Source organism: Tetranychus urticae, chromosome 2, assembly GCF_039701765.1.
Source record: "Tetranychus urticae isolate SD_2017Ah chromosome 2, NJAU_TeUrti_SD_1.0, whole genome shotgun sequence".
Classification (NCBI taxonomy): Eukaryota; Metazoa; Arthropoda; class Arachnida; order Trombidiformes; family Tetranychidae; genus Tetranychus; species Tetranychus urticae.
The window spans coordinates 15,404,586-15,426,017 of NC_142959.1; the positions used below are offsets into that span (position 1 = coordinate 15,404,586).

At 30.6% G+C, this 21,432-nt stretch overlaps 1 protein-coding gene across 1 annotated transcript in view; it reads right to left on the reverse strand.

Moving 5' to 3' along the window:
- LOC107370167 (uncharacterized) overlaps positions 1–21,432 on the reverse strand; it is a 77,183-nt gene that overhangs the window by 31,784 nt on the left and 23,967 nt on the right. The window contains exon 2 of the mRNA XM_015938156.3: positions 2,181–2,327. Coding sequence (XP_015793642.1) covers positions 2,181–2,327 — 147 coding nt within the window. The remainder of the gene's footprint in view (positions 1–2,180; positions 2,328–21,432) is intronic.

Genomic DNA, 21,432 nt, shown 5'->3' on the forward strand with positions numbered 1-21,432 from the left:
GGCACGGCTTTCTATGAAGAACCAAAGGGCTTGTTAAATACACACTTTTAACTCATGTGCCAACAACTCGAGTAGTGGTCTTCAGTTGAGTATTGCATTCTGAAATTAACTGACTAAGTTTTAACTCAGTCCTGATTCTCTATCTCTCAGTGCTATGATATTGACAATCTGCTGAGTAACCGACACGCAAATGTCCTTGAATTTCACTGGAACAAATGATCGCAATAATGTTCTTTGTTTAAATCATATAACGCTACTTCATTATTGCTAGCTATTCAAGCGAACCGAAACATATGAACTTCTAGAAAGACAATAAAAACGGAAAACCAGCCAAATGGTTTCAACACTATTTATAGCGCGCTAGTCAATCATCCAAACCAGTCATTACTTTTTGTTTTTTACCAACTTTTACTCAACTTACTAATAACTAATAACTTTATTTGATCAATAGAAATTCAAAGAAACGCGAATATCAATAACATCAAAGATTTCGAACCAAATAAAACCTGAAAGGAAAAATCAATTAAATCTTTCACCGCTCATTTATAATTGAGCAAAAGGCATTGAAATTATGTATAAATGAAAGAAATGGTAAATGTGGCACTTTTTGATGAGAAAAAAGGTAAAAATGAAATTGATTCATTTGGAAATGCTGCAAGACAATTATAAAAGCTGCAATAATCTGGTATTTTGTTACAAAATTAATTATCTCACAAGAATTGGATGCAAAAAAAAGTAAACGGATGAAGAAATATTCACAGAGAGAAAAGATATTCATTTAGATTATCAATCCATTTAAATAACTGATTCATCCAAAGTTATCCAATCAACTTTTTTCATCCAATTTTCATTATCATCGTTTAACGTTACCATAATTATTATCACTATTATCATCAAAATTATCATCATTATCATCATTATTGCCATTAATATTAAAAGCATTGTTTTACAATTAAATGTAACCCTTGGTTACTCCAAGCTAACTGTTGGCAAGAGATGCGGCAAAAAAAGAAGAGAAAAGTTAACAAAAATTTATCTGATTAATTTGTTGATTCAATGTTTCTGGTTTGACATTTATTCATTAATTTTACTTTTTCACTTTGTTTGCATTCATCTTTTACACTGAAGCTCATTAAAAATTGTTGATTAATTAGCTAATAGTATAACATGCACACAATGAAACAAAGTGCTTAGCCACTCTTGTGTGCTCTTTAACCCACCAAGTTTCACCTTCACTCCCTGGTTATGCCTACACTCCCAGTATAAGTTTAATGTTTTTCTTCTTCTCTCTTTCAATATAATTATTCCTTCTTTATTCACCTTTCTCTTCTTCACTCAATTCCTTGATTATTATATTAATCATGCTAATCATTTTGACACATAATCAAGTGCTGGTGATGATGACTCATTTAATTGTGTACATATTTAATTATGCTCAACACACACACACACACTATGATTAAGGGATGCAAAGTTTTTTGTTACGCTTTGCGCGCTTCAACTTTTTTCTTACCTTTGCTTAAGCCATTTTTGTATTTTATTACTAATTATCCTTTAATCTTTTCAGTTAATTTATTTCCACCAATTATTTGTCTTTCAATCTTGCACTCTTGTTGTCTTGTTGTCTACCTTAATTTACATCAAGTTTTCACTTTTTTTTGCCCATTCTTTTGCTTCTTCTGTTTTCTCTCTTTTTTTGCAGGGCAAATTAATCATTGATTGAATTTGATTGAGAAAGACGTAAAGGTTAATGTACATGGAAGATTCAGGGAAAAGTTAATCAATACAATTTAAGTTGATTAAGTCAACCAGGAATCAAATTATAGTGCATAGAGAAACAATTTACTTCGATTGTGAGCTAATTGAGGAAAGTTCATTTTGATTAAACAAGTCTAAGGGTAAGGTTTACTCGATATTGGACATTTGCAAGTTGAACGATTCAACGAGTTTAATCAATAGTTTTGTAGTTGAAAGTCATGTTTTTGCTGTTGTCTTTTGTCCTAAGATAATGTTGGTTGGGGAAAATTTTTAATTTTCAATGTTCCTAGGAAACAATCATGATGAGAGGAACTAAACTTTTTTTTCATCTCCAAAGGAAATTGAATTCCATGGTGATTAATTAGTCAATTGTTGAGTTTTTTTCTGTTTGGTTAATTCAATGGAAATAGGTCTTTGCTTACCTTTACGAGCGTCTAAGGTATAAATTGGTGCTAAAGCATCGTCCTTGTACCACAAGATGAGAGCCACCGAGTCATCGGGAGTCGATGTGGTTACATGACAGGGTAAGGCTGCCTTACCACGGACAACAGCGGTATAGCTAAGTGAGGCTGTTCAAGTGGAAAAGAAAAATTTTGTTAGTCGAAAATTGTTTGCATGAGAAATAATTTAATCAACTTTTCGACCGTAAGACATGAAAATTTGCCTGAAACTGTTGAAGATTTAACAGAAACTGATTCATTCTGTGAACAACAATCATCTTTGATTTAAAATTGCATTTTGAATTGTTAATATTTGAAGTTCGAGATCAATTTTTACCTTGAAATAAACATATAAATCTGAAGGATAAACAGTTTAGAGTTTGATCAACAATCCAAACTGTTTTATCATAATAAAAGATTCTTGCGATTCGATAGACTGACTAGAAGTCTTGCGAAATATTTAATTTCATTCATTATAAGCTCAACGAGGCGATGAATGGGAATTTGAAGAAGAATACTTTTGCAAATTTCGAAATTCTTTTGTTTTCTCTTCTCATGGGAATGCAAATTTGCTCCAATTCATTCGTTAAATGTTGATGAGAAAATTGAAAGAATTGATTTTCAATCGTTGCAATAATCTCTTGTTGAGTCTCGCTTTCTCCCTTTGCCGATAGGAGAAGAAAAAAGATGCTGAGAAAAGAGTAAAAAAGATTGTTCGATTTCATCATCTCTTGACAATTGGGGCATGTTTATGACGATCATGATGATGATAATAACGTCTAGTGAACGAGTAAAAACAAAATGATAAACAGATGATGTTTGGTGATAATAAAGTTGATGAAGGGTTTCATTGTTATCATCTTGACATGAAAGTTACAATGAAATCTGATAAGAGTGACAGTATATCAAGAGAAAAGTTCTGAGAGAAAACAAGAAAAGAAGCGAATAAAACAACAACAACATTAATACATTTAATCTGAATAGAAGAGCGTCTCCACTAGTGTTTATGTCAAGTGTTAATAAAACGAAAGACAATTTTTTCCTTTACACAGTTTCATCACAGATTCTCTCTCAATACATTCATCCCTCCCTGTTCATCATTTCATCTTGCAGGAAGTTGATACATGAAAACATGTTGACTGTTCATGTATTACATATCTTCAATTCAATCAGAGAGTGGAAAAGGTTAACATCAAGTTTACCATTTTCGCTGCTTTTCACACAACTTCTATTCTCAATTGATTTTCAAACTCGAGTTCAAATTGCAATTCAATTCTTTTCGAATCATTGGAATAATTCACTGAACATTCAATTCCCAATCAAGCATTCGCATGCTCCAATCCTGATTCAATATCGTTTTACAAAAGTTATTTGTTTTAAAAAAAGGGAAATTCTAGAAACTGGAGCAATGATTCAAACTTGGAATGAGATAATTTCAAAGTTTAGACATACAGTACGTCGCAAAAATAACCAACCATAGTTAACTTTTTTAAATGAAAAGTAATCTCATGAAATACTTATTTTTCATGTAGAATAGACTAAATAGAACTATCGGAATAGGGTATAATCACCATTTATCATAATTAAGTGATTAATTTTCGACAAAGTAAAATCCACTATTTTTCAGCGTCTTTTTCGCTTTTTGTGACCTCAGGTCATTAATTTGGCTTTTTATCGATCAATTTCTTGTTATTTAGGTACATTTTCTCTCAAACTTTGACCTTATCATCGAAAAAATTGGATACCTTAGGTACTTTCGCTTAATTAAATTCGAGATCATATTCAAAAAATGCTGCAAAGTTTCATTTAGCGTTTTTCGATGCTTATTTTTAAGACGAAATTGTCGTAAAAAATTGATACATCAACTGATTAGAAATTTTTTTTCTATGGCTGCAAACTCAACTGATAATTTAATAATAATTTCCCAAAAATTTTTCAATTATCATCTTCCATTAAAAAGTTAACCCTGGTTGGTTATTTTTGAGACCTACTGTATTTTTGTGATTTGAAAAATTCGATAATGACTACATTCGATGAAGGAAAAGTTCGCTTTTAGAACTTAAAATTCTACAGTCGTTAAAATTCTCCAAAGTTGAGTTTCGAAAAATTTTCAATTCGAAAGGGTTGATGAAAAACACTGAGTTTTTCTTTTCGAAGTTTTTCGAAGTCGAATGACAATTTTTGTTGTTGCTCAATCAATTAGCATTTCTTGTTACATTTTGTCGTTCATTCCCTGTGACATAATTGCTAACATTTTGAAATCTCTAACGATGCGAAAGACAAAATGTAACAGAATTTCGTCGTGAATAGAAGATGAAAAGGATTAACGAAAAAGTTAATGATATTCTTTTTCTACATTGTGCATTCTCTTTTTTATTATTACCTTCCCTTTCAACTTTACTTTTTTATTTTCATCAACATCTTTCTTTTACTTGGATCGTTATCGATTCAACTAAATTTGCAGGTTTCACTTTGATTAATGATAGGGTTGAGAGTTGATCATGAAACCAACTATGAATGTCAAAAAGGTTGAGATGAAAAGGTGTAGCCAAATGTTCAACTTCTGATTCATCTACTCGAATAAAATTGCAAATCTTTACCTTTTTACTTCCATTACTGGGTTAGCGTTCATGTTTAAGGTGCTTTTTGTTGAAGCTTCTGTAAAATTTGGGTCAAGTTTTCATTTTGCCCACTGTAATCTTCAGCCAGAATGGAATGAAAGCCAAAAGAAAATGATTAAATGAAATGTTTCCATACTTTCATCCGAGCCAAGAAAATGCTAACAGAATAGTTTATCTCTTGAAATGAGTAAACTCTTCCCTTGCATAGTGATTCAACGAAATGTTACTCTTGAACAAGAAGCATGAATTTTCATCTTTTAACAGCAACTCAGTGACAGTATTTCATGTTGGAAAAAAGCAATTTCCTTCAAAGAAAAGAGTAAATTGAAAAATACAGAAAAATTCGAGTCAATTAAAACTCGATTGTTTATCCATAAATTCAAGCTTCATTTACTCCATTTTTTACCACTTCCAGTGTTTTAATGAAAAATATTTGTAAAGTTTTTCCATTTAATAGCTTCATGTCTAGCTTTGATTGAATTAAGAAGAAAAAGATTGAACTTGCGATAAAATCTCATTCCATGAAATTCTCATGAATATTGCATTGTTAACCAATTTTCCTCTCTTTTTCCAACTATTAGTTCAACAAATTTGAATCATTATTTTGTTAAATAAAACATTCAAACACCAAAAGTGAAGCCAAGAGTGTTGACGTTCGTTTGACTTAGCATTTAAAACTTCATTTTAGAGTTTATCCGATAAGATTGATAGCTGACAAAAATCGTCCATCGGAGAATAAATACAATGAGAATAAATCTTAATGAAATCAAATTTTACCGATTAATCGTCTGCTCGTAGCCAAGTTTTTCGAGTTCTAAAGAGCTACAATTCAAGATCCATGATTTTTTTGCTAAATAATATATTTTCTGATACTGGAAACAGATCAGAATTGCAAATTAATAGCCGTAAAAGCTCACTAAAAATTATTTCCGAGAGACACCATTATGTAAACTCTTGTCAAAGACGAACTGAAGGCAGAAACTCAGTATTTGAAAGAAAGCCTCAGATTTGTTTCGTTCTTGGCTGATTCTCGAAGGAGGTTCTATACAATTGTCTTTGCTTTCTCGCTTATCTTCACGCCGGTTAACAACTTTTAGTTTAGGTGACTAAAAAGAATATTTAACATCAATTTTTTATTGAAGGAATAGAAAGGCGTCTATCAAAATTGAAGGATTCTAAAAAACTCAATGATCGATATCTTTAAGAATGAAAATCCATCTTCACTTAATTTTAAATGCAAATCATTTTGTTGATGAATCGTTTAAATGATGAGTTAATGAAAATTTTTTTTGGTTCAACAAAATTTCAAGTTCAAAATTGACTAATTGAAAAGTGAGACTGAAAATAGAACAAAGCAGTTCATCTTCTTGCCATTCTTTTTATACCTTGAACCATCATTATCATGAAGAGCAAAAAAAGTTGAAAATGTTCATGTTTATTCATCGGTTGAATTGAAAAAAAGAGGGAAAAAAGAAGTGAACGTTGTAATAATAATAATAATAAACTACAAGTTTATTCAACCATCCGTAAGGTTGATAAATTTAGTTAGTACAATAATCAGTATCAACATTATTATCACTAAGAGCAGTAATATTTTTTGGTGTAACGGATAAATTGTTGTTGACTGATTTTCCTTTTTTTCCCTCTTCTCTTGATCATGTATTTTTCAAGTTTAAACATTTTCTTGAAACGAGTAACAAGAGAAAAGAAAATGTTCATCAAAGAAATTTAGACTATGCTTGAGGGGGAAGAATAGAGTTAAAAAAAGTAGAAGAAGAATAAAAAAAGCTCAAGTATTTTGTTGTTGCCTTTGTTATTAATGAAAGTTTAGCTGCACAGTTTTTCTGGGAGGAAATTTTATCTTTTCACTCCCAGTGTTTTGACGAATGAGCATCTTGTCGTTTTAATGGTTCAATGAGCCAAAGTTGGATGATGAAAAATTTGCAATTTTTGAAAGATTTTGCTTCTTCCAAGTCATTTAAATCATTAAATTTCATCTTTTCTAAGCTCATCTTGGATTCAAGATTGATCATTAAACTATTGAAAGTGATTTTCTCATTTCAATTAATCAAAATTAATAGCAAAATTGAATCTCGAAAGACACAAAATTTCGACTTTTCGTGATTCAGATTAGCATATTTCCATAACGTCTTTTGAAAAATTTGGAAAATTTGTAATTTCGCGGTTCGACCGAAATTCAGAACAAAAATAAGAAACTTGATATTTTCACTTGGAAGTAACTTTATCATGAAATGTTGCAAAAGGAAAATGTTGAAACAGATTTTTCGCATCGACTTTTAATTCTTTCTGGAAATTCATTTTTCATCTCAAACTGTCCTTTCTCTGGACATTTCAAAGTCGATACTAATGCGATTACTCGATGTAATCTCAAGCTTGTCGGAATGATTTGGCATGGAAAAGATGTGTGAAAATTATTCCTAGACTTTTATTTTCAAATGAATCATTATATTCACTTTTCTCATGCTTTACTCATTGTTTCGAAAGTGAAAAAAAGTCGAAAAGAATTTTGTATAAATTCAACTTTTTTCTCTTTTCACCCTTGTTCCATTGTATTTTCAGGGAAAGGCAAAAAAAGACGAAGAGCAGTTATCTTTTTCCGTTCAATATAACAGTTTGAAAATTTTTGTTTCTTTTTCTCTTTCAATGGATTGAGAAGTGAACAAAAAAAGTTGAAATAAATTACCCAACTTTTTGGGTGGATTTGGTTTAGCTGTCTGTTTGGGTTTGCTTGATAATCAGTTGAGTGGAACGGTCAAAGATAAAATGATGAGCTTTTGAAAGAACAAGAAAAACTGGAAAAAAGTGATTTCAAGATGATATCTCAATTGGCAACTTTTGCTTTTTATTATCATTATTGTTGGTGTTGTTTTTGTTGTTGCTACTGCTTCGACTTCCTATCATTCCTCATTCATTTTCAATTGCAATTTAATCTTCCATTTGAAACTTGTTCCCTTTCAGGAGAAACAGTAAATTCCGTCCCTTTCAAAGCGAACCTCTTCAAATATCATGTCTTCTCTTTATACACTTTTTTTTCATCTCATCAAATCTTTAAGTTCAATTCTGTAAAACAGGAGCACAAAAGAAGTAAAAAGCGATTCAAAGATATTTCAACTTTCAGAATCTTTTTTTCTCTCTCTTCTCATTCCATACTGCTTTTCACAGTAATCGGATAATTTACTGAACAAAATGTTTTCCCTTCCATCGGTCAACAAGAGAAATGTTTAAAATGGCAAAATCTCATGAGAGTTGATACAAGTTTCAGGGAATCTTTGAAACATTTCCATTTTCCAAGAATCGAATCATAATTGATTTGGAAAAAATTATCAAAAATAAATGGCAAAATGGTCGATAAGCAATTTTGAGCCAACTTTTGAAAATCCAAAATTGATAAAACAACCTTTTCTTGAACCTTTTGGACAACCACCAAAGGAAATGGATCAATGATTCAACAAGTTACTATTAGTTACAAGTTTACACATTTGAATTGAAAGATGAAACTAGTTGAACTGAATTTTGAATTTCCCCTGAAATCCATTTACTTGTGCGGTCAACAATTGTTGATTGTAATAGTGAAAATGATTGACAAAAGATTATCCCAGCTTCAAATCCAATTATTATCTTTTCATGTTTAAAAATAGGTTTTCCAATCTTTTTCTGCTTTCCTTTCATTTTTGTCCTTTTTACACACAAATCCTGAATTTATCGGAATGACACATTTTATCTTGTAAAGTAAAATATAAAGGTTAATGCCAAGGATAACCATAAAGGACGATAAGAAGAGATGAGGAAAGAAAAGAAAATCTTTTCTCTTCATTCCTCTTCATCATTATTTTCATGGTTTTATCCTCATTCAATGTTTACCTTCTAATTTTTGTGCCAATCGAAGCAACTCTTTTGCCTTACCAAGTGTTGAACGATTTAACCTGAAATAACATGAACTTCACATCAATAATAACTTTCTAATAGATTGTTGAGCTTTTCTCATCAATGATACAATGTTGATCAACCCTTTCCTGTCCATGTTTAGTCTCTTAACAATGTTCCTTTTCTTCTCCATTTTTTATCTTCCTTTTCATGGTTCAAATTTTGAAACATGATGAACTCTTGCAAAATGCATATCAATCAAAATTTCTTCGAAAAAAAAGAAGAAAATTATCCATGTTTTCCATTTTGATCTCATGTTGGGGAAAAAACTCCAAGGAAAAGATAATTTTGTTTCGATTTAAAGAGGAATGTTATTTTTTGCTCTATTAGAATTTCAAATTATCTGGAAAATTTTGTTTCCAAGCCAGTAGTACGACTTAATTCGTTTATAATGTAGCAAAAGTGAGCCTCGAAAGCATCAGAAGTCTTGCATCGCGTTTGTAAAGATATAAATAAAACTCCAAAGCATTGGTAGTGGATAGAACCAAATCTCAAAATTTCAACAGAAAAAACAATGGATTCGATATAAATAAAATGAGTAAGAAAAGTCCAGACTTTTTAGTTGCAAGTTTCGAGGTAACATCGTAAATTCCAAGTCCAAATGCGATCTGTCAATTCAGAAGTTCGAAGTAACATGATGCTATGATTACAAATTCAGTTGGAGTATTTTCACTCAAAGCATTGAACTTTTGCATTCTTACATAAATTTCTAATCGAAACTCGACAAAAACGTATTTTAGAACAAAATTGCAAAGCGAATTTCTCGATTGAGAAAGACTCTGAAATATTCGTTATTATGTTTTCATTTTTATGTTAAACTGCGATTTGTAAAAGTTGAGATTATCTTTTCGCCTTAGAATACAATTATAAAATGAAATGTGTTTTTCTGAGAAAATATCGATAAATAAAATTATCCAATCATTTTAGTAAGGAAATGCAAATGAATCAAGATTTGTGTTCGTATTAAAATACAACATTTAAAATATGAAAAAATCTCTATTTCCTTTCCTTGAATTCAAAGCAAAACTAAAATTAACATTATTCTTGATCATCACCTGCATTGGCGAATAAACTTTATACGACGTAAATTCAATGAATCAGATTGAAATATCGTTGAATTTTTCCATTCACTTTGTTTCTTTTGTCAAACAACAATTTTCAACATTTGAATTGAATTCAACATTTTTCACTCCCAGTTTAGTTTATTGAAAATCAAGATAAAAAACATGAAAAGAGAATAGCATAGAAACAGAAAAAAGAAGAGAAGATAAAGTTGTTTTTTTCACTGGTTCCATGATTGCTAGAGATTCCAAGAGATATTCTCTTGAGCAGAAAACTAATATTTCTCATTCTTATCCAATTCTTGAAAGCCATATCAGTAGCTAGCCTTTACTTGCTCTTTACAATTCAACCTCAAAACCCAATTGATCAATCCCTTCCCTTAAGCAGAAAACATGAAAATAATTCAAAGTCAAGTGAAGAGAGAAACGAAGAGAAAAAATGATTGAAGAGAAAAAAAAGTAAAACATTGGACAGAAATAATGAGTTGAGAGTTTTCGAACTGAAAATTCTGTGAACAAGAGAAGAAGCGAAGAGAAAAAGATTCACAAGAAATCTTGACTAAGCTTGCTCTCTCAATAAACTCGAGTGGTTAAATGAAACTAACAGGATGATAATGAAAAAGAAGGAATAAAAGATTTATCGAAAATTGTTTTCCATCGTTTCATAATCGCCAACCTTTGCCTCAAATCTTCAACTAATCGAACAAAAGAATCACTTGAATTTTCATCTCAACAATCGAAGACAAAACTCTAAACTTATTACATTAATAGAACAATAATTGAATGAAGAAAAAGTTTCAATTCGAGAAACTATTGCCTTCTCAATTTACTTTACCTTTTCAGTCAACATTGAACAAAAGTCGAAGATAAATTGAGCTTCAAATTAATTTCAAACATAAATGTTATCATAATTTGCTTTATGAAAATTTCATTATTCTTTCCTTTTCGAGGTTCAAGAGTTTTCATGAAACCAAATTTACTCCCACAAAGTTTACCAATTGTTTCACCTTACCTGTTCACCCCTTCAATTGAAGTTTACCCTTTTTTTCCTGACGAACGTTTCGTTTCTCAAATCCAATTGTTTTGTTCACTCTTTTGTTTTCCAAGCTTTTCTATTTTCGAAACTTCATTTACATGAAAGTGTCAATGTTATTCAACCTCAAAGTCTAATAAGAATTTTACATTCTCTTTTTTCCAGACTGAATATTATTACATCTTATTACAATATTTATAACTCAACTTTTACTGATCTCAATCTTTTGTTTTTACTCATGTATTCCAGTGAATGAGTATTCAGCAATTTTTGAAACATGGAAATAAAAATGAAAGTTTCAAGTTTATAAAGAGAAACTATTTGTCTCGAATGTTTTATGGAAAAAAGTTGTTTGACGAAAAATGATTTTATTGCAAAACTCGACTAATTCCAAGTAACAATAGTTGAAACAGTTTCGTGTTTAAATTGTTGCTTTGATGCAAACAACATGATGAAACTTCAATTTCAAATGGTTATTCAACTGCAAACTCACCAAAAGAGTTTTGCGAAAAAGTTGGTTTCCAATTGCAATGCTTCAAGTTTCGAAAAAGTTCAATCAATAAACTCTCATTTAAATTGCAATCTCATCCAGCAATTACACAACCGTAAAACTCGTAAAGATGCCACTTTAGTCACTTTATGATGAACACTTTTTAATGAAATATACATTAGACTCGTTTCAATCAATTTGTCTCGTTGAATTATTGATGGAAAACTAAGTAGTTGAAACATTAAATTACAATTAATAATCAATATAAAACAATAATAAACAGAACCGTTGAATGTAAACCTGAGCAAGAAGAACCGTATTGCAAGACGTGCCCAAGAGTCGCGAAATTTACATGTTTTTATGTTTTACAGATGAAATATTTTCAGTCTTATTGCCTTCTTGCTTCATGACAAGACTAACGAAGCACAGATTGAGGGAAACATTTGTGATTGCAATTACATTCACGTGATATTAACGCGAAAATATTTATCCAATGTTGTGTCATCCAAGTATCATTATCATCATCTTGAATCGTGCCTTTCCTTCCCTTGACATATTGAATGCTCTTCATTAAACCTATTTACTGGCAAGCTAATCCATCAGAGCCAAAAGCATCTAATAAAAAGCAAACCCAAACCCTAAACCCTGTGATTGACAGACTAATATCTCTTCTCCTCCATTGAATACAACATTTTTTTCTGTGTTGCCTCTTCCCTTCCCTTTCCGTGAATATTATATCTTCTGTAATATCACTTGCTCTCTTTATATGTAAATGGTTATGTCTTGTTTATGACGAGAATCAAAACCTGTTTCACTCCCTTCAAAGTTAATTCTTGATCAATCAATCCTAATCATTCAACAGTCAACACGAGCTTAAAGGTACACTTTTACTTGTTTAAACATTTTGCATCATTTCTTTTTAATCCAATTTTAACCTGATTCCCCACCATCAATGAAATCTGGTTCAATGTTTATTAACACACTCAAAAGCAGAAACAAAGAGCTTGAACTTTTCAGAGTAAAGAATAGAATATGAATAGAGAAAAGCAAAAATATCTTCAGAATATTCTGCCGATTCTCGACTACATTGACCAAGTTTATTGCATTTTGAAAGATAAGTTAAAATGTGTCCAAACAAACCGCTAACAGAGAAAAGAAAAATTGAAATCATGATGGCTAGAAAGGTTGAAAAGTTTACTATTAAAGGTGCAAAAGCATCTTCGATTGTTTTTAAAAGTGAGAAATGGATTGATGTTGAAAAGTTTGTTTAAATTTTAATGAAGCAATTTGAACGAGAAACAAGTGACATTGATGAATGTAGTTTGATAAATTTACCACAAAATTGGCGTTTTCTTGGTTCAGTGTTTTTCGGTGAATATGAATATCTATTTTATAAATTTATATTCGCTGATATTCACAATGAAATAATTGGATAACCTTAAATTAGTAATAAAGGAGTAAAATATGTTGCAATAAATGACAATAAATTATTTATACTAATAGTGTTGTCTCATTTTCTGTCTCTCACCATCTTCATCATCCGCTAATCTGTTGTGACTCTTGTTTTTGTTTCGTGTTTTCATTCACACAGCCAATGAGGAAACTTTTCTTGTGATCATTTGGAATCATTTTGATTCTGAAAGCGACCAGCCATAAATAACATTCAACAAAGTGTCAACTTCACTATGATTTATGAAGTTACCATCATCTTATAATTTTTCCTCTTCATTTTCTTCTTCTTCTTCTCCTTCTTCTGCCCAAAATCATCCAAAATTTTGGGCTCATTTTCATTGAACATTATTTCTTTTTCATGACAATCTTTTGGCTCTCTCTTCCTTCTCTACGGTTTATCTCTGTCTTTCCTGATTTCATTACTTTCCAAGCAATTACATCAAACTCGGTCTCTCAGCTCACTAACCTTAAGAAGTGTATATTGGGATAACAGAAGCGACTACAAGGGAAGGGACACTCGATAAAATTCATCTCTTCCAGCCTCAAGAATATAATAAAAACAATATTAATATTACACATTAGGAGACAATTTTTCCTTCATCTTTCAAAACAGAAGCGAAAAAAAGATCGCAGAAAACAAGTTCTTTAAACCTTTTACTACAACTTCAAATTCAATTAAGATTGTTCATCTTTCTAGAGAATGAAATACTGAATTCGCAAACTTAAAGAGCATAGTTTGTCTCAGACCTGTGCTTTCGCTTGTTATGATAAAAGCTAACTCATAATTCCGATGATTCGCAACTTAAAGCTTTATCAAAGTTGTTTGTTGCATTAAACGCACAAAAATTGTGTTATTTTGTCTTCTGATTAGTAATTGATCAATATCGATGTTATGTTGACTTGAACAAACTCGGGTTTTAAAGCGAATAGAGGTGAAGTAGCTTTAAGTAATTTGCTGTGAAGCTTCGTCAATGCACATGAAAGGTTATAAACAATAGAATCGTTGATGAAAGCCAAACTCAAAGAGCCCAGTTCGTCTCAAACCTGCGCTTATATTCGTTTTGACGAAAGGTTATTCATAATCCCGATGATTCGCAACTTGCATCTATCACTGTTCATTGTTCAAACGCCAGACAAATTGTATTCTTTTTTCTTCTATTGGTGAATAGATCAACTTCGATGTTATGCCAACTTGGATAAACTATTCATCGATGCTAAATGTTACTTTTACTGCAAAACATTGGCTTTTGTTTCTTGTGTTTGTAAGCAAATAAAGGTGAATCAGCTTCAAGTTATTTCGTTTGAAGCTTCGTCAATGTATATGAAAGGTTTTACACACTTTTATCCTTTGATGAAGGCTTAAGTGAATGATCGATTCGCTTAACGCTTTATTAATATTTTGTCTTCGATTTCAATGAATGCATAAAGGTAGTAAAAATTGATTAATTCATGTTACCAATAAGTAAAGTGAAATAATAATTGCCAGCTATTCTTGTTTCATTTCATGATAATTGCTAGAATAATGCCTTTCCTAAATCATTTTGTTAATAGGTATTTTCTTTCTTCTCATTCTGTTTTATTGAAACTTTGCTTTTCTCGGAAACTCTTCTTCTTGTTACCATTGATGGCGATCATAAGATAATGTATAAAAGTAATAATGGTAAAAATAGTAATATCATCATTAGATATGTTCGTCTGTACGCTATCTGAATCTGAATTGAAAGATGCGCTGGAAACATTTGCTTCTTCACTATCGAAAATTCCAAGCACTGATTCAGACAATCCTTTCTTTTCGTTGCAAGTCAAACGGCAAAGAGTAAGCTTGAACGAAATACAGAATAAAAGTAAAATAAAAAGTTAATGATATTTGGATGCTTTAATAAACGATTACAATACAAACAACAGTTCAACATTTGTTCACATTTGCGCTCAAATGTTGTCCTTATTGAATGCGAAAAAGATTTGAAACAATTCAATTTCAAGTTTGAAATAAACTAATAGTTTGTTCAATGTTCAAAAGATGCTAAAAACTTTGCAAATCTTTTCCCTTTCAATTGATTTTCAAGTTTATGTTGGCAACTGATGCAGGAAAGAGTGAAATGATGATGGTCAAGATGCTTTTGAAGAGGAAAAAACTGTTGAACTAAGTATGAAATAGAGATTTTGCTTCTTCTACAAACTTTTTCCACGAAAAATTTGAAACCATCTCATGAAATTCTGTTGAGTAATAACTGAGAAAGAACAAGAAAAAGGTTGAATGTAACCAATAGAATCAAGATTATGACTATCATCATCATGAGCATCACATAAACTCATCACAATTCTTTACTTGGAACAAAGGAAAAATTGATTCCATTCTTTATTATATTTCTACTAATTTCTTCATTCGATTGAGCCAAACAATTTCTATTATACAATATTTTCTCCTCTTTTATTTCATATAAATGGTTTACTTTGATTGATTGATCATTTGAAAATTGAAGGGGCAAAGGGAATCAACGTTTTGTTGAAAGTAAAAGCGAATTGAAGCTCAATTGCGAGAGTTTACATTAGATTTAAGCATCTTTGACTGTCACAATCAACATGTTATATAAAATGCTCTGATTATAAGACAACACGCTATTCATAGTTTTACATTGAGTCTTAATTTTTGTTCATTTCCATCTAATGAAAGCACGTAAGTTTACAATTTAAAATTTAGTCACGGTTCTTCATTCTCATCTACAATTTTCTGTCTTTTCCTTCATTCAAATCAACAAATATATCAACCAGAATAAATTGCTAATGCTATTTTCAATGCTTACTAGTGCATCGCCATAAGATACAATTTTCAATCAAGCAATATTGGAAATACAATCATTTAATATTCGAAAACAGAAAGAAAAGCAATAGAATAAAAGCTTTTCAGGTTAACACTTTGCGCTTTAAAGTATCTTTAAGTCGATTTAAAATCTTGGCAAAGAAAAACCTCGCAACTAGCTGATGTTCCTATTATTTGACTTTATCCTAAGTTAATCGTTATACATTTGGACAATTAATGCGTTTTCATTTCAATGCAAATCTTAATTTACAAGAAACTCATTTTTCTGAATACATGGTCAATGTGTTCTAGCAATACAATCAATTCAAATACATTATTGCGACCAAGTTTGGATTATTACAGTTCTTTAAGTGATACAATCGTCACTTCAACTGATATTAATAATTGTCTTTCATTCAAAACCCATAGACCGAAATGTAAGGTTAGACTAGCTAGTGATCTGTCAAGAGGTTTGTGCATGTAAAACTTAAACAGTAAAGACTGAAGATCTTAAAGGATCCAAACTTTGTTACCAATCACTTACGAAGCGAATGCTAGGAAAATGAAACTTTGTAACTGTTTATGATAACATTTGCAACAAAAAGTTAGTCTATTTAGTGGAATAGACTTTCATGAAACATTCCTTTGTCCACTTTTTCTGACCGATAAATCATTTTAGAATTTGCACCCAAATAGAACCCAAGGTTAATTGTTATCCTTCATCTTTTCGGGTTTCATTAACATAACACAATTGGAAATTTAAATTTTACTTGGTTCATCTTTGTGCAACAGAGCAATCAAATTAATCCATCAACCTAAATTAGTTCATCTTTCAGTTGCATCTTTCACATTTCCATTTTCATCTTCATCATCCTTTAATCCATCTCATCTTTATTTATCCTGATTATTATCCTCTTAACTTTTCCATTCTCATCTTTTCCTCTCAGTTCACCTTTTTCTTCTTCTCCATTTTATTCATTAATATTTACCTTGAATAATTTTCACTCATCTCGTTTTCATATTTATACATGCAAGTCAACATTCATTTTCAATCATTTTCACCGTTCAAGAGGCAAGAGAAAAGAGCAAAAGATGAAATAAAAACTAAAAAGAAGGTGAAAAAAGAACGAGAAAAAAAGGTAAAATGAAAAGCACAAAATTTCCTGCCTATGATAATATAAAAATTATACTTTTACAACCAATTTTTTAGCTTCTCATCTCACCATCATTAGATGAATTTTGTATGAAATTGTAATAGAAAAGTTCTGTTATTGTTATCATTATTATCATTACAGGGAAGGAGAATAACTAGATTTTTCCACTTTTTTTTCCTTCTACTTTTTTATTCCTCTTCTTTCATCTAATAATAACAAGTGTGAATGAAATATATTATCTTGTCATCATCGTCATCATCCAACTCTTGTATTGTTTCAACTGTTTCATGCAATTCTCAACCATTCTTCCAATGCTCATCCAAGTTTTAATGCCAATCCTTTTCATCTTTACTCTAATCAGTGAAAGAAAACTCATCTTGCAACATCTCTTTGAATCACTTTTTTAATTCCGCCATTGATTCCTCAGCCTTTCATTCCCTGAATAATCTGGTTTACTAACTTCAAATGTTTCTGTTTACTTTTTTCCCCTGAAAATGAAGACAAACATTCAAGTTAAGTAATGATGATAAAGTTAAGGAAAACAAACCGTAAGTTGAACTTTATACAAATAAATTATCATCACAACAAGAGATGGAAAAAAAGATGAGAACAAGAATGGAATACATTCATCAGAATTATTAGAATTGCAAGAAAATTAAAGGATGAAGAAAAGGATGAAGAGAGAAAAGAATCATTATCATTATCAAAAGTCTTCCAATTAATGAAAAGTTTCAATTTTTTCTCTTTTCGTTCTCTTTAGTCAACTTCTCAGTCCATGTAAAAAGATGGAAATGCAAATGAATCGTGAAACTGTTTTGAATTGCAAGATTGATAACTTTGAATGTGAACCTTTTTCCCTTTTTGGATGATTAATAAATGAATATTTAAAGGCTAAATTGGATGAGAAATGTTAAAGACAGAACAAGAAAAGACAATGTTTAATCATAATTTAATAAGACAACTAATTATGTTGGATTTGTCATTTTATTCACACAAACACATAGCATTTCGTACAATGTCAAACTTGTTATCATTTATCATCATTTCGTTACTTTCCTGGAACTACATTTTCTTCTCTCTTCTTCTTATTCTAAAACTTGGATGAAATTTGCTCAGTAAAAATACCATTAATTTGAATATGAGAATCTGGTTCATTTTCAACTTTACATTTCAATGGAATGAATAGGAAACAATTTTTCATGAGAATGGAAATTTTCTGTAAATAAAATTTCTTTCCTATGCTAATCTTAACACACAAGTTTGGTCAAGTATTTGGTGAATAATTTAAAATCAGGTCGACTTGTCCAAATGTTTCGAAAAGGCGATAAAAGAATATGCAAAGTGAGAAGAAGAAAAATGAATGGAAATTTGGAAAACTTTTTCAACCTTTTTTGTCTCTTTTCAAGTTTTCCTTTTCCTCATGAAACTGATGCTCACCTTGATCATGAGCTTTGAGGTTTCATTTTACATTCTTCATTATACTTGTACTGCTTTTTATTCAATTTTACTTCCAACAAATTTTCAGCTCGACTTCAAATCAAATTAGTGTTACAAGAGAATGGAAAAAATTTTTTCCATAAAAAAAATTTCATGATAAAGTTGGTGATGATGAAAAAAAAGAGTTGAAGAAAAATGGTTTTGAATAAGTAAAAGGCGAAAGTTGATTGGGAAGAAATTTTTATTTGCATGGGAAAGTATGTAAGGAACATGATGAGGATGAATTGGTTGGAAAAGATGAAGAATAGGATGAGAAAATTGTGTCTCTGAGTTGGAAGGGAAGGATTGCTGGGAGTGAAGGTAACAAGGGAAGCCAGATAATGGTAAAGATAAAGGAATGAGGAATTTTTGTGAAGAAAAAGGATGAATGGAGAAAATATTGAATGTTGGAAGACAGGGAAAGACTGATGAAGATGAAGTGAAAAGAGGATGATAATGAAGATGGGATTGAGATGGAAGGAGAATCTGCAAGTAAACAAATATAAATAAATATTGAATTTAAAAATAATACAAATAAAAGGTATCACATCAAGTTCAAAGTGAACACAAGAAAAATGATATTTTCTTGAGGTTAAACTCATGAAACTGTTTTCCTTGGCGATAGCTTTTTGGGCTTCAATTCTATTCGCTTTCATTCATTCTCTCTAAACCTTCCCTGTAGAGTAAAATTGAACTATCGAGTTGCACAGGATCAAGTGAGGGAATATATTTTCCTGTGAATATCTCAATCAAAATTAATCAATTTGCTTATCAATAACTCAATAATTTCCAAATGTCATGGATTCAATTTTTCTCTGGAAAACTCACTTTCCAATCTGGTTAAGTTTGGTAAGGAAAATGAAATTTTGTATCGATTTTTTAGAAAAGATGAATTTCTGCTCCAATCAACTATTCAAGAAACTTGATTATCAAACGAAAATTGAGAAGATTTCAAGTTTTCTGAATAGACGAAAAAATATCAAATTACAATTCCAAAAAAAGATTCAAATGTAGATTCTTGTTCAAAATGTGATTAAAATGTTTCAACTTGAATAGCGCCCTTAACCTTTTAAGAACTATCGAATATTGAATCATCAATTCCGTCAATTGATACAATATTTTTGTTTTACTTTCAATCCATGAAATTCGTTTTTTAAAAATTCATCGTTTTCAAGTCACAAGTTTATTCGATCCAGTCGAGACTTATTTCATCTTCAAGTTCACCAACATTTGGATTACATTTCAATATCTTGTGACGAAAGTCGAGACTGACGAATTCCATTAATCTTTATTTTGAAACGAATTTCACACTCCAAGGAAACTTGACCAACAATGAATTAGCATGTTTTTCAGTCGAATGTTGACCAAAAAAGATTTTTCTTCTTGTCTAACGATCTTTTCCATTGTTCAATTTTTAAATGAACCTTGAACGAGATTGTTGTATAATATCATCAGCTGCATCATTTATCATGAAACTCTTCTCACTCCCAGACCACACCTCTTTTCATGAACAAAGATAATCGATCACGTGACTTTTATCACTTCAATTGTGTTCTCTCATTATCATCCTTTCTCTTTCTCTCCTCTTCTCTCTTCGTTTTCTCTCTATCATTATTACTATCATTATTATCACTATTGTTGTTATTATATCAGCAAGTTTCAACTGTTGTTGAAGCTCATCGCTTCATGTTCATGATGAAACCCGATTAAGTTAATGGTTTTTGATGTAGATACATTTATTTTAGCTCATGGATTTTAATCACAACCAATTAATTTACACTTTCATCACTTTTACTTTTGATTATTCGTTCGCTTCTCGCCAAGCCATTTCACCCTTTCGCCACTCTTCATAACTCTTTATCCACCATCATCTACATCATCATCATTCTCATAATCATCACTTTTCCCTCTTCACTGCTTCAACTATACACTATGAATTTAAGTTTAATGATGAAGGGAATGATGAGTGAGAAATGATAAACTCAGTTGAGTAAGATTTCATCTAATGGATATAAAAACCTTGAAATCTTGAAAATCTATTATCATGTGAAATGAGTGATTACTGGAATTGCCTGGAAATGTAATTGTTTTTTTTCTCGGTTTTGACCTTTTTTGTGGTTTTTCGTCTTCGTTTGATGTTTCCAAAGTCAATGACTTAATGGAACCAGAAACGTCAATTTGTCTGATAAAAATCACTTATTCTCATTGTTTTATCACATTTATCGACCAACATTAATTATCATCAATCTTGACCCATGACATTTGTGGAAATGGTCAATGGATATCGATAAGAGAATACAAAATTTTGGACTAATTATTCAACACATTTTCTTAGTAAATTTAGAGGTTAATCAACTGGTTCAAGATTCATGATGATATCTGATGCATTGATTTGTCTCAATATTAGACTGAAGCCTTATCTATTACACATCAGTTTGTGTCTCTACTGAATCCAGTTTATTTTCAGGGTGAAATTTGCTCATGTAAGGCAGAACAGTTTGGAAAAGGCGAAGAAGAAGAAAAAAGTTAATGTAAAATAAATGATGCAATTGATTTTTTCATCTTTTCCATTTCACTTTCACTTGAATTTCAATTTATCATTGATAATCTAAAGCTTGTTCTACATTTTTTAGAGTTGAGTTTCAAAGAAAATTTGTTCAGCTCAATAAATGATGAAGAAGAGGATTTAGAGTGAAACAGAAGATGAACAATATTTTGCACAATGAAATTCTGATAATGATTACATCAATAAAATCGATAACAGAAGCAATTCACAAGAAATTCAAGTTTCCTGTTTAGAAACCCAAAACTTTAATAAAATCAAGCAAAAGCGAGCAAAAAATTATTTACAAAAGGATGAAAATCCCGACAAAAATCGCACAAAACTTTTTTTGCATTAAAAATTACATTAATGAAATATTCAAATAGAGTGACCTTGATCTCGACCGAGAACTGGAGCGATGGCGAAAACGCATTTCAGTCTCAAAGTCAGACATATTCTATGAAGAATTAATTTTTGGATTCTCTGAACTTTTTTGAAAAGCAATTAGAGCTATTTGTGACCATTTGTTGATTAAATCGTTTTAGTTTAAGAATTAGATTTTTTTCGAATACAATTTTCAAAACGTTTTGAACTATTATTTGCTTAAGACTGGTCGAGTTTGGGAAGTTGATTGATTTTAATTTAATTATCAATTTTATT